Source organism: Aquarana catesbeiana, linkage group LG02 (assembly GCF_042186555.1).
Source record: "Aquarana catesbeiana isolate 2022-GZ linkage group LG02, ASM4218655v1, whole genome shotgun sequence".
Lineage (NCBI taxonomy): Eukaryota > Metazoa > Chordata > Amphibia > Anura > Ranidae > Aquarana > Aquarana catesbeiana.
This window is the reverse complement of record NC_133325.1, coordinates 582,874,425-582,889,446: the sequence shown is the minus strand read 5'-3', so window position 1 is coordinate 582,889,446 and position 15,022 is coordinate 582,874,425. Positions and strand designations below refer to the sequence as shown.

Here is a 15,022-nt window from a genome sequence, read left to right as displayed (position 1 = left end):
AATCAGAATTATAGTCACATTAAAGACCATGGTATTGCAGATTTGCAACCAGCATAAACCAAATACTAGATATCCTATTGTGTCACTTACGGTTCGCATCCATCGCCACTCACACCCTATGCGTTACGTCACAATCATGTGACTTCCTCAGGGCATGCCCATATGTGTACTAGCAACATAGAAATGAATAGTGTATGTACAAAAAATAGAGTTTTACACAGCCAATTTCATGCATTTTACTGGGGATAAATATGCAAGCCCAGAACCGTCAAAGCTGGTTCAGAGTGTAGGATAAATGAATTGTGTCTACCTGGATTACTGTTTACAAGGTGAAAAAGGGTCCTGAAATAGTTTTGTGGGGAGGTGAATGTGCATACATGATCTGACTGTCCTTGGAGAACAGGATTGGGCAGCAGCTCCATCACAAATAAAACCATTCAGCTCAGCCAATATTTGTGTTCAAGAGAAGGCATGGTTGTCAGAAACCATGAAATCAGACCGAGACAGAAGTACAGTTAAATCACACTTGTTTAATAATAAAAGTAAAAAGAACAAACTTAGTCAAAACATAGCCAAAGTTCAGTAAACGGAATAGTCAGCCAAGCCAGAAGTCAGGGATCAATGTAGTGGAACAGCAAGCAGGATCTGGAGCCAGAAGGGATGTCAGCAAAGCAAGTCTTTAAACAGGAACGCAGGAGAATGTCTATGTGATGTTGACCAAGGCGAAGGCAGAGATCCTCTGGACTGGACGGCTTAAGTAGGCAGGACTGACGAGCAGGAAATCATCAACAGCTGAGTAACTGTGGAGAGATAGGAGCTGGCAATTAGCCGACAGCTGAGCGGCCAGCTCAGAGAAGGAAGGGCAGAGCCCAGCCCTTACAATGGAGGAGGAGGATGGTACTGGAGGTTGTTACCAATGCTGCTTATCGCAGAGGGTAGGTCTTCTAACCTGCACAATCAACTTTTCCCCCTGGAATAGGTTGTGGTGTGCAGGGCTCATAGACATGAAACTGTCAAGAAATTTGAAAAAATACAGACTTCCATCATTGTGTCTCATCCCTAGCATATATGTCCACCAGTTATTATATGTATATGAGTGAACAGCAGATTGTTTATAGTGGGGGGTGTGGAATGTAGAACATACAGTATACAGATAGGGATGGTGTAGAATACAAAATATACAGCACAGCATACAAAATCGGGCAGTGTGAAATACAGCATGTATATCACAATGTACAGAGTATAGCATAGAATGCATAGTACAGCAAGCAGAGTAGGCAATATGAAGTATAGGAGATAAAACTAAATGCTGGGCAGGGCTTGGTATATAACATATAGCACAGCATACAAAGTGTATGACCAGCAGTGGACCAGTGTGACATATAGGATAAACAATATCACAGCATATATAATGGCATGCTGTAAAAAATAAAATGTACAATGAAACCTACAGAATAGTGTTTGAAAATATAAAGTACAACATGTAGAGCCAGGCACTGTGGAATATAGAACCTACAGCACAACTTATAGAGAGAGGAAGTGCGGATTACATAAGGCACAGCATAGCAGCTACTTTCTCTTAGATCCTGCAGGACCAAATAGCTTGGAGTTATGTGCAACACTTCCTGACAGAAAATGAGTCTTTTCTGGCTGTGAGACTCACACATTGTCATCTCTTTGGCATGTAGTCACCTGTATTGCCTGTAAACATTCAGAGGATATTTGGCATCACCACACCAGAAATTTAACTCTGGCTTTTCAATTCCAGTGCTACCTATTTACAGAGAAAGCTGATGGAGGAAGGAGTAGATATTGTGGTTTTGGCACTGGTAGGTCCCCTTGGCTTGTGGGACTGGGATTCCGTTCCCTCACCCCCCTTGTCCCTATGTGTATCAGCTCTTCCATGTATATTATAACCTCTTTTAGCCTCGCTGCCATTCTTTCCTAAATTGTTATACTACCATTCAGAGCCATATACCACCTCTAGGATGCTGCAGGCCATAACTGAATGGAAGTCCAGAGATAGTTAAAGTGGTTTGAAATAGGGATCGACCAATTATCTGTAAGGCTGATATCATTATTTTATGAAAAATCGGTATCGGTCGCAAACTGGACCGATATTACCAAAATTTCTTCAAGGGGTTTTACCGGGGTCCCGCCACCTTTCGCTGCTCGCCAGGGCTCTTCCGCCCCACCGGGAGGCCCGAGCAACCAGCCGGCATGTCCGCCAGCTGGCCGAAGACCCAAACAAAGCCGATGCTTTGTTCGGGTCTCAGATCTAGTAACCCGAAGGCAATGTCATCTTAAAGGCGCCAGTTTTAAAAAATAGAAAGTATTCAAAAACGCCGATCTTGACGTTTTGAATACTTTCAAGTGCAAAGGACCCCTGATCCCTCCATAAAGAGTACCTGTCACTGCCTATTACTGTCACAAGGGATGTTTACATTCCTTGTGACAGCAATAACAGTGATAACAAAACAAAAAAAAGTGTAAAAATATTTTTTTTTAAATGTACAGAATATCGGCAGACAGTATCGTCTATCGGCCTGAGAGGTTGCCGAAATATCGGTATCGCATTGGCACCGAAAAAACGTTATCAGTCGATCCCTAGTTGGAAACCATAGATATGAAATATAAACAAAGCATATCTCCCTATAGTACTTGTCTCAATTAAGAGCACTAACTGTCATTTCTGTCTGCTGCTTTGTTCCTCTGCTATCAGTATGAGTCACTTCTGACACGTTTTCCTGACACCAAAAGAAAAAGGGTGACAGGGGAGGGTTCTCCAGCTGATTGACAGCCTCAGCTCTGTTCCTGTGTGCTGTGTGGAGGGGTGTGTCTCCTCCCAGGGCTGTCTTAATAAGTGGGTACACCTGGGCACTGCCCAGGAGACCCAGCTGCATGGGGGGCCCCTGCACTTTCCCCAAAGCAGTTGGTCCTTGAGCCCATGCTGCCCCAAAATTGGGGACCCCATGATGGCACTGAGAGTGATGGATACACAGGGGAGGCAGGCTGGCAGCAGTGCGCCGTGCTGTGCAGAACGATACCTAATATTTCACAGCCAGCAGGGAGGGGTGGGGCTGGAGTGCCAGTGATGCTCTGACCCCTCCCCATGCAATTTGAATGCTCGGGACTCGAAGGCTGTGGGGTAGGAGCTGGAGTGGGAGCTGCTGAGTCGGCAGCACTGAGAGCCCGCCTGCGGAAGTGGCATTGTGGATGGTGTCATGGTGAGCCCAGCTGTCCAGCACTGTTTGCACTGAAGGCCTTGGAATGCCCTGAGGGATGCTCCCTCCTCCGCCCCTCCTTCTGCCTGCTTGATTGGTATAGGTGAGTCCAGTGCTGGAGGTGGGCACATAGCCAAAAGTTTACATGCACTGCATCTCCACTGGAAAAGGGGGTACTACATGGATGGAATAATGGTGCTGGAGGTTATCAAGGGTGTATGGGGGAAAACAATGCTGAGGGGGGATCTAGGGATCTGGGGTGTATAGGGGGTAGCAATGCTTGGGGTATCTTGGGTGACTATAGTGCTAGAGGTATCAAGGGTGTAGAGAGGCCACAGTGTAGGGGGTATCAGGGATGTAGTGGGGTCACAATACAAGGGGTATCTTATGGTATATGGTAACAGTGCTGGGGGGGAATATCTAGGGTGTAGAGGGGTCAGAGTGCTGGGGGGGGGGGGATATCTGAGATGTAGAGGGGTCAGAGTGCTGGGGGGATATCTGGGGTGTACAGGGGTCAGAGTGCTGGGGGGATATCTGGGATGTAGAGGGGTCAGAGTGCTGGGGGATATCTGGGGTGTAGAGGGATCAGAGCAATGGCGTAACTAGAACCTTCAGGGCCCCGGTGCAAGAAACCATGGAGGGCCCTCCTGACCTCCGGCCAGGGCCCTTCCCACTGATCCCAGGGGCAGCAGGACCTGGATAGGAGGGGGAACAAATCCCCTCCATTTTCCTCCTGCAGCCACTGAATGTCTATCAGAGAGAGAGAGAAGGAGGAGAAGCAGATTTTTAGTGGCTGCAGGAGAAAAATTGAGGGGATTTGTTCCTCTAAATGCCCCCCCCCATCCAGGTGTTCAAGGGCAACATGTGTGCTATTGCAATTGTGACCCCTGTAGTTACACCCCTGGGATGAGTGGCAGCGGTGTTGGTGGGGGGTGGGATCAGTGGTGGTTGGGGAGGGATAGGATCAGTGGCATCGGTGGTGGGGGTTGGGATGAGTGGCAGCAGTGAGGGAGAGATGGGATGAGTGGCAGCGGTGGGGGGATGGGATCAGTGACAGCAGTGGTGGTTGGGTGGGGATGGGATCAGTGGCAGCGGTGGTGGTAGGGGGATGGGATGAGTGGCAGTGGTGAGGGGGATGGGATCAGTGGCAAGGGTTGTGGTTGGGGGGGTGGGATCAGTGGTAGGGGGGATTGAATGGGATGAGTGGCAGAGGTAGTGGGGGGAATGGGATCAGTGGCAAGGGTGATGGTTGGAGAAGGGTGGGATGGGATGAGCGGTAGTGGAGGAGGGGATTGGATGGGATGAGTGGCAGCGGTGGTGGACATTGGATTAATGGGTGGCAGCGGTGGTGGGAGGATGGGATCCGTGGCGAGGGTGGTGGTTGCGGGGGGTGGGATGGGATGAGTGGTGGGGAGTGGAATGGTATCAGTGGCAAGGATGAGATCAGTGGCAGTAGTGGTCATGGTGGGGTGGATCAGTGGCAGCAGTGGTTGTGGGGGGGTTCAGGGTATCAGTGGCAGTAGTAGTGGTGGTGGTGGTATCAGGGTATCAGTGGTAGTAGTGGTGGTGTGGGGGGTATCAGTAGCAGTAGTGGTGGTGTGGGGATCAGTGGCAGTAGTGGTGGTGGTGGTGTGGGGGGTATCAGTGCCAGTAGTGGTGGTGGTGGTGTGGGGTGGATCAGTGGCAGTAGTGGTGGTGGCGGTGTGGGGGGGTATCAGTCTCAGTAGTGGTGGTGTAGGGATCAGTGGCAGTAGTGGTGGTGGTGGTGTGGGGGGTATCAGTGGCAGTAGTGGTGGTGGTGGTGTGGGGGGTATCAGTGGCAGTAGTGGTGGTGTGGAGATCAGTGGCAGTAGTGGTGGTGGTGGTGTGGGGGGTATCAGTGGCAGCAATGGTGTGGGGGGGGGGGGGAGTCTGTGCAGTAGTGGTGGTGTGGGGGATCAGTGGCAGTGTTGATATAAAGGGATGGGTGCCACTTACTTGCAGATCACTTGGTTCCCCCTCCTTGCTGGGTCTTGCTTGGGCAAGCAGAGAGGATGGGCGGGGCCTGTGAGTGCAGGCGGAGCTGGAGAAGATGGGCGGAGCGGACGGGGACTGTGCCCGTGAATGCAGGCAGAGAGTATGGGCGGAGAGGATGGGCGAAGCGGGTGGGGACTGTGCCCCTGAGTGCGGGATGAGAGGATGGGTGGAGCCTGTGCAGTGTGCCCATGAGTGCGCTCGGGAGGGTGGGCGGAGCGGCCGGAGAGGATGGGCGGAGCGGACTCCCTGTGAATGACTGTAGTGTACACCATGAGTGTACACTACTGTACTATCTCCTAGGCGGCGGTGGGCCCCCCTACAGTGGCGGAACCCGAGGGCAGAGTCGCAAATGCGACTGGTGCGACCCTGGTAATTCCGCCACTGGATCAGAGTGCTGGGGGGATATGTGGGATATTGAGGGGTCAGAGTGCTGGGGGGATATCTGGGATGTAGAGGGGTCAGAGTGCTGGGGGGATATCTGGCATGTAGAGGGGGTCACAATGTACAGAATGATTGTTCATGTAGGTAATGCGGAGCTCCACCCAAAAGGGGAAGCCCCGCCTGTTTGCCTCCTACCTACTTGATGTCTGTTTACCTGCACTGTCTCCATTGTAGGGGCCCCAGAGCATTACTTTGCCTAGGGGCCCATGATGCTATTAAGGCCCTGTCTCTTCCCTCCAATCAGCTGTCAGACCTCTCTTCACTGGGCTTTGTAGAGTGTAACTTCAGCTCTCCAGCCCCTTTTTTCTGAACTCTTATACAAGCTTATAATTTCAGCACTTTGAATGGATGTAGAGAAGAGAAGACTACAGATAGACAGATACAACTTATGTAGGGGGATTTGTTTAATCTCTGTTTATTTCTTGAGGACAGTCACTTCACTGGATATATGTAAGGGCTTACAACCACTTTATGGAAGTGACATCACTCATTGAATCGAGAAGGCCAACAGTGATGCTGTGGCTGTTAGCAGAGGGCAGTGAAGGTTCCTGCATTAGGGAGAAAGCTAATTATAAAGCTGAAGTCTCTTGTTGAGTGAAATATGCCCCCCCCCCCAACCTAAACCACATAATACTGGAAATGGTAGCCCCCATGTTTCTTTAACTTGTTTACTTTAAGCGGTTGTAAACCGCTGGACGTTTTTTTTATTCCCTGCAAGGTGCACGCATACTAGCACATTACTTTAAACTTACCTTAAAATGAAGCCCTCCCACGCCGAGGTATCAGAGCTGGAAACCGCTTCCATCTTCACCTGTCTTGCTTCCGTGTTCGCGGACTCCAGCTCTGTGACGTCACGTGCGTGGGAGCCACGGGTCATGGCACAGGGCTCTGAAGAAACAGCACGGGGTGACCGTTCCTGCAGAGTGCATGCGCCAGTGATGTCACTGGCTGCATGTACAGTAAATATCTACACTACCTATAGGGAAGCCTTATGCCGTGTACACACGGGCGGACTTTTTGACCAGACTGGTCCGACGGGACGAATCCGTCGGACAATCCGACCGTGTGTGGGCTTCATCGGACCTGCGGCGGACTTTTTCGGTCGAAAATCAGACGGACTTTAGATTTGGAACATGTGCAAATCTTTCCGACGGACTCGAGTCCGGTCGAAAAATCCACTCGTCTGTATGCTAGTCCGACGGACGAAAGCCAACGCTAGGGCGGCTATTGGCTACTGGCTATCAACTTCCTTATTTTAGTCCGGTCGTACGTCATCACGTAGGAATCCGTCGGACTTTGGTGTGATCGTGTGTGTGCGCAAGTCCGTTCGTTCGAAAGTCTGTCGGAAGTCCATCGAAAAGACCGTCGGACCTTTGATGCCGAAAAGTCCGCCCATGTGTACACGGCATTATAGTAAGCCTATAAGATCACCTATTGGTAAAATTCATGCATGGAAGTTAATTTCCGCTTTAAAATGTTGTTATTAATTAACATTCTCTATCTCAAAATAGGATAGATATGTGCACGAGGCCTATTTTTATGTGCTTATGACATGTATTAAACCAGTTAAACTAAATCAGGCAGAATCACATATTTTATATACAGTAGATACAAAGACAGCACTGAAAAATAGGTTTTGTGTGATTTCTTTAAAAATGCACCCAAAATGCAAAACACGCAGCTATTTTATGTTTAGGTACGCCTATTAAATTCTAAGGATAATGCCACAGATATATTTATACATACTGCAGTGTCCTGTTAAGTATAAGCTTCTGTCATTTTATATTTATGCAGTAAAAAAAAAAAAATCAGCTTATCTTGATATGTTACGTTAGCAAAGATAATGCCATGCCCTGTTTTTGTTAATGTAACTAATGCAAGCTCTTTAATTGCTGATGTAACTGTATTTTTCTTTTTTTTTTTTTTTTTGCTGTGCATCCAAACAGGTGCCAAATTTCCCATCAAATGGACAGCTCCAGAAGCAGCTTTGTATGGCAGATTCACTATAAAATCTGATGTGTGGTCATTCGGAATCCTGGTGTCTGAGCTGGTGACGAAGGGAAGAATTCCGTATCCAGGTGCAAAAAAAAAAAAAAAAAAATCTGCTAGGCAACAGGATCTGGGGAGCTTAGTGTAATGTTAACGGATACACTGCTATACTTGGAAAACACACTAGTAGCAGATATGTGTACGTACAGATAGCATACAGTTTTAAGTATGAATAGGGACACATTTAGATGTTTATAAAAAAAAAAACATTCTCCCAATCCCTAGATATGCTTGTATTTCTTTCTATTTCTGCCTCTGAGATAACTGTCGCTTCTTTTATCTCTACACTAGGAATGAATAATAGAGAAGTGCTTGATCAAGTGGAAAGAGGGTACCGCATGCCCTGCCCTCCAAGCTGCCCCCCATCTCTTCATGACCTTATGCTGCAGTGCTGGAAGAGTGACCCGGAGGAACGGCCAACATTTGAGTACTTGCAGTCCTTTCTGGAAGATTATTTTACAGCCACTGAGCCTCAGTATCAGCCAGGGGACAACATCTAAGACTGAGAAGGATTGTGGGAACTGTATTATCAATTAAAAAAAAAAAAAATCACCTTTTGGATCTTTGCAATATAAAACCCCTAGGGACTTTCCTCATGAGAGATGATAATTGTTATTGTGACTACAAGTACCAGATTTATACCTAAGGAGCCTATGGGCAAAGAAATTCTGACTCCCTAAGCTTTTCCCTTTGTTTCGCTTCACTATAAATTATGTCCCTCTTATTTTCAACAAACATATATAGAAAAAAAAAATGTGTTTGAATTTTAGTGATTCCCTGGTGTAATGTAATATGCTGAAGGATCTAGTTTTATTATAGCTGAGCAGAGGACATGGCAGTCTAGGAGTCCATGTACTTCATACATTGTAAAAAAAAAAAAAAAAAACATAGGACATTCTAAGCATGCACTATGTAAGATATACACTCACCGGCCACTTTATTAGGTACACCTTGCTACCCTGTTTCCCCAAAAATAAGACCTAGCGTGATTGTCGGTGATGGCTGCAATATAAGCTCTACCCCCCAAATAAGCCCTAGTTAAAGTCCTTGTAGGTCTTGTTTTCAGGGTAGGGCTTATTTTCGGGGAAACAGGGTAGGGCTTATTTGGGGGGTAGGGCTTATATTGCAGCCATCACCGAGAATCAGGCTAGGTCTTATTTTCGGGGAAACAGGGTAGTACCGGGTTGGACCCCCTTTTGCCTTCAGAACTCCCTTCACTCTTCGTTGCATAGAGTCAACAAGGTGTTGGAAACATTCCTCAGAGATTTGGTCCATATTGACATGATAGCATCACACAGTTGCTGCAGATTTGTCGGCTGCACATCCATAATGTGAATTTCTTGTTCCACCACATCCCAAAGGTGCTCTATTGCAGTAGTTCTCAACCTCAGTCCTCAAGTACCCCCAACAGGCCATGTTTGCAGGTTTTCCTTTATCTTGCACAGGTGATTTAAATCAGAGTCAATGGCTTGGTAGTTTGGACAGCCATTTTCATCTAAGAAAAATTCACAAAACATGGCCTGTTGGGGGTACTTGAGGACTGAGGTTGAGAACCACTGCTCTATTGGACTGAGATCTGGTGACTGTGGAGGCCATTGGAGTAAAGTGACCTCATTGTCACGTTCAAGAAACCAGTGGTGAGATGATTTGAGCTTTGTGACATGGTGCATTATCCTGCTGGAAGGAACCATCAGAAGATGGGTACACTGTAGTCATAAAGGGATGGACATGGTCAGCAACTATACTCAGGTAGGCCGAGGCTTTTAAATGATGCTCAATTGGTACTAAGGGGCCAAAAGTATGCCAAGAAGATATCCCCCCACACCATTACACCACTACCACCAGCCTGAACTGTTGATACAAGGCAGGATGGATCCATGCTTTCATGTTGTTTACACCAAATTCTGACCCTAACATCTGAATGTCACAGCTGAAATCAAGACTCATCAGACCAAGCAATGTTTTTCCAATCTTCTATTGTCCAATTTTGGTGAGCCTGTGCAAATTGTAGCCTCAGTTTCCTGTTCTTAGCTGACAGGAGTGGCACCCGGCGTGGTCTTCCGCTGCTGTAGCCCATCTGTTTCAAGGTTTGATGTGTTGTATGTTCAGAGATTGTATTTTGCATACCTTGGTTGTACTGAGTGGTTATTTGAGTTACTGTTGCCTTTCTATCATCTCAAACCAGTCTGCCCATTCTCCTCTGACCTTAACAAAGCATTTTCGTCCACACAACTGCCGCTCTCCGGATATTTTCTCTTTTTTGGACCATTCTCTGTAAACCCTAGAGATGGTTGTTCATGAAAATCCCAGTAGAGCAGCAGTTTTTGAAAAACTCAGACTAGCCAGCCTGGCACCAACAACCATGCCACGTTCAAAGTCACCTAACCCCTTTCTTCCCCCAGTTTGAACTAAGTTGTCTTCACCACATCTAGATGCCTAAATGCATTGAGTTGCTGGCTGACTAGCAATTTGTATTACCAAGAATTGAACAGGTGTACCTAATAAAGTGGCCAGTGAGTGTAGAGTCATGTTACATATATTTTTTTTTTTTACAATATGTGTCCATAGACACATATTCTGTATGCTGTAAGGGCTTTTCTACAATTTAGGCACAACATTTTGATTTACTTTACTAAAACTGGACAATGCAAAATTTGGTGCAGTTGTGCATGGTAGCCAGTCGCCTTCTAACTTCAGCTTGTTCAATTAACCTTTGATAAAAAAAAAAAACCTGGAAGTTGATTGGTTTAGTAGAGCTGCACCAGATTTTACACTTTCACGTTTTAGTAAATCAACCCCACTGTCTCTAAACTATGCAGAGTGTTTGCTAAGATTACTATAATGTTTCAGTGGTGCAGTTCTCCCTAGTGCCTTTGTGTTTAGCATATTTTTTAAAATGCTGCTTGCTGCAGATATTTGCGATTAATTGCAATAAAAGGTACTACTGCATGCAAAACACATGTATAGTGAATTTCACAGGTGTTTTAATGCACAGAACTGCACATAAAATATAAGTACCTTGAAAAATGTATACATAATACCCCTTGGCACCTGCCAGTTCTAGGGATCGCTGTCACAGAACTTGGAACTTGGCCTCACTTTCATTATTCGCCGCGTGCGCTGCTAGTAATATGGAGTCATGTCAGAGCTTACGGAGTTTCAAAGATGCCAAATTGTTGGTGCCCGTTTAGCTGGTGCCTCTGTGACCAAAGTTGGCAATCCATTTGCGTTGTCATGACGTACAGTATCAAAGGTTATGATGGCATATACAGTTTCCGGGAAAACGTCGTCTGATAAGCATAAGCGCTGTCAACATGGTCAATTAACTGAAAGAGGCAAAGGGACATTGCACAGAATTGTGACCCGGATTTTTGCACGAAGAGTGGTATCAGATTCCATGATCCACCACACAAGACTTATATTTGTCAATTCCCAGGAGAGTGCCAAAGGCAGTCCAACACCATATTAGGTAACCATTTTGTTCTTTTACCATACTTTCCGTAATTTTGTCCAACCCCTGTATATAAACATACATTTTACAACCACATGCATTTTTTAAATTATAAATGGACCCTTGTTAGATTGAGCAGCAGATGTGTTACAAAACCACTTGTGATAACTTGTTATTAAACTGATGCCATATATATTACGAAGCTACAGTGATGCAGATATTATTATACCGCTCACGTATGATCAGACAGCCATACTGCTGCCATTTCACCAAACTGCAAATGTTGCCATACTACAGTCATAAATTATAGTCAACCAGAGACTGTACTGCACCTTATGTACCCACATTGAGCTTCTGAGTAACACCTTGGGACAGCCAATCATACATTGGCATCTGTCACAAAGAACATTTTTACGCTTCTTGTGATTTGATGCTGTGGATAAGAGAGTTGGTTAACTGTAGCCGTGTGTAACATGTATATAAACTCAGGGAACCTTATGCATCAAGCATGTGGGATGTTAGTTGTGAATAATACAGTACTTACAGTGGGCAATCTGCAGCTACTGTATTGCCCAGGCACACTTTTTCATCCAATCCACAGTGCTAAGGCAGCCACCATTTTAGTAAAGGTGCTATCTATAGCTGAGCAACCTCTTCTTGTGCCTAGACTGGGCCACCTGATGACACCCTCAATGTATTCAGAAGCAGGAGTGGGTAGGATATCTGACAGCTGATGATGACACATTTCTGACAGGCACCTGTGAGTCTAGAAGAATGGAGGATGTCTGGGCACTGTCATACAGTATGTACTTTTAGTGCTTTTAGTTAGAAATTAAATGCTAAAAGGTACATGTTTTACTGATTGAATTGTCACATTAAACTGTGCTAAGGAATCCCTGTTAGACAGCTATATTTTAGACTTTAGGTAAAGGGCTGCTTTAGCAAAATAGATTGGCTGAGGTGTGGAGAATATTATAGAAGAGGTGACATAGCTGGCAAGCCTCTGGAAAAGAACCGTTCTGCTGTATGTCACAGCAAGTCCAGTTCTGGTAACTATCTATTATTATTGTCCATTCCAAAAGGAATAGTATTTAATATAATGTTGCCAAGCAAAGATCTAAGATTTAGAAATGGATACATTTTCCAGAGCTGATATCACAGGATAAGCATAAACCAGGGGTAGGCAACCTTTTGAGCACAGTGTGCCGAAAAATATTTTAAAAGAAATTGAGAGTGCCGATTTTATAACAAAAAAATGTCAACTTCACACTCTCAATCATGAAAAGGTTTTTTTATAAAGTAAATGCTGTAAACGACTTGAGTAGTAGTGAGAAATTAACATCCTGCACTCTCACGCCTCAGATCAGCCCCAATTCCTGCAGCTCCACACCTCAGATCACTGTCCCCCCTGTAAATCTGTTTCACCACTGTACCCCCCTGCACATCTGTCCCACCACTGTAACCAACTGCTCTTCTGTCCCACCACTCTAACCCCCTGCTCTTCTGTCCCACCACTGTAACCAACTGCTCTTCTGTCCCACCACTGTAACCCCCTGCTCATCTGCCCCACCACTGTATCACCCTGCTCTTCTGTCCCACCACTATAACCCCCTGCTCATCTGCCCCACCAATGTTCCCCCTTTCTCATCTGCCCCACCACTGTACCTCCATGCACATCTGCTCCACCACCGTATCCATGTGGTCTACTGTCTCACCACTGAACCATCTTCTCATCTGTCATAACACTGAACTTATCTGCTCATCTGCCCCACCACCGTAACCCGCTTTCTCATCTGCCCCACCAAATTACCTTCTGCACATGTGTCCCACCTCTGTTCCCCCTGCTCATCTGTCCCACCAATGTACCTCCTTTCTCATCTGCACTGTCACTGTACCCCCCTGTAATCTACCCCACCTCTGTACCCTCTGCTCTTCTGTCCAACCACTGTAACCCCCTGCTCATCTGTCCCACCAATGCACCTCCTTTCACATCTGCCCCACCTCTGTACCCCCTGCTCTTCTGTCCTACCGCTGAACCCCCTTCTCATCTGCCCCAACACTGAACCCCCCTGCTCATCTTTCCCACCACTGTAACCCCCTTCTCATTTGGCCCAACACTGAACCCTCCCTGCTCATCTGTCCCACCACTGAACCCCCTTCTCATCTGCCCCAACACTGAACCCCCCTGCTCATCTGTCCCACCACTGTAACCCCCTGCTCATCTGCCCCATCACTGTACCCCCCTACTTTTCTGTCCCACCGCTGATCACCCTTCTCATCCGTCCCACTACTGTACCACCTGCACATCTGCCCCACCACTGTACCCCCTTGCTCTTCTGTCCCACCACTGTAACCCCGCTGCTCATCTGCCCCACCACTGCACCTCCCTGCACATCTGCTCCACCGATGTATCCCCATGCTCTTTTGTCACACTACTGAATCACCTTCTCATCTGTCCTAACATTGAACCCATCTGCTCATCTGCCCCACCACTGTAACCCGCTTTCTCATCTGCCCCACCAACGTACCTCCTGCACATCTGTCTCACCTCTGTACCCCCCTGCTCTTCTGCCCCACCTATGTTCCCCCTGCTCATCTGTCCCACCAATACACCTCCTTTCACATCTGCCCCACTGCTCTACCCCCCTGCTTTTCTGTCCCATCACTGAACCCCCTTCTCATCTGCCCCAACACTGAACCTCCCTGCTCATCTGCCCCATCACTGTACCTCCCTGCTCTTCCGTCCCACCACTGTAACCCCCTGCTCATCTGCCCCATCACTGTACCCCCCTGCTCTTCTGTCCCACTGCTGAAGCCCCTTCTCATCTCTTCCACCAGTGCACCTCCCTGCACATCTGCCCCACCGCTGTACCTCCTGCTCTTCTGTCCCACCTCTGAACCACTTCTGCTCATTTTCCCCACAGCTGTACCCTCCTGCTCATCTGCTCCACCGCTGTACCCTCCTGGTCATCTATGATATGCGTGATATGCTAAGTGGTGAAAGGAAGCAGAGATGAGACACATCACAGTGAAATCCCTTTTTTCTGAGATTGATATTGGCAACCAAGCGAGTCATCTTCCTCCCAGATGGTGGCTAGGGCTAGCAGGACTGAGATTGGCCTTAGCAGTGGCCAATGACAGTCCACCTCCTCCTCTACTACAGAGCAAAGTTAGAGAACCAAACAATGTTTCCCATCTTTTACAATGTGTGGGGGCACAGTGCCCCCCCCCCCCCCTCAGTGCAGGTGCGGCGTGGGGAACTCTGAAATTGGAATGCAGTATTGTCTCACTGACACTTCCCTGCACTGCTCTGCTGATGGGGAGGGAGTCGAGTGCCGGCAAAAGAGGCTTTGAGTTCCGCTTGCGGCACTAGTGCCGGGGGTTGCCTACCCCTGGAATAAACCAACTATATTCCTAGTTTTTTTATGGATAATGGAAACAAACACAATTATCTTAGGTTACTGTAATAGACAGTACCTATAGCAGCAAGGGCAACCCTAACGCACAGCACTTATAATTCGTTTTACTTGTTGCTTATTTATTCTTGCCTTATTCTTGTCTTCTGTAGGCAAATCCAGCAGTAGAATCAGGCGTGTGTTAATCTTGTGTTAATCATGATGGCAGCTCTGGGCCCATGCCTGATAAAATAAGGGGATGGGATTAAGCCTCAAATCTGATTCTGATTTCTTTCTTTTTCTTTTAACCTCATCTGGTCACCTCAGGACATTTGTAGCTACTTTCCAAAATTACCAATCGGAAGTCTTAGCATTGAATGCTGAAGGGAGTCACACAATTCAGTCTAGTTTAATAGAAAAGAATGGGCAAAGCTTTTTTGGCTTTA

General features: G+C 46.9%; 1 protein-coding gene across 2 annotated transcripts in view; it reads left to right on the top strand.

Moving 5' to 3' along the window:
• The window catches only part of FGR (FGR proto-oncogene, Src family tyrosine kinase), a 196,684-nt gene extending 185,305 nt beyond the window's left edge, over nt 1-11,379 (top strand). For both annotated transcript variants that reach the window (XM_073616188.1, XM_073616190.1), the window contains exons 12-13: nt 7,628-7,759; nt 8,022-11,379. In XM_073616188.1, the coding sequence (XP_073472289.1) occupies nt 7,628-7,759; nt 8,022-8,230 (341 nt within the window). In that variant the 3' untranslated portion in view covers nt 8,231-11,379. The remainder of the gene's footprint in view (nt 1-7,627; nt 7,760-8,021) is intronic.
• Nucleotides 11,380-15,022: the final 3,643 nt, after the last annotated feature.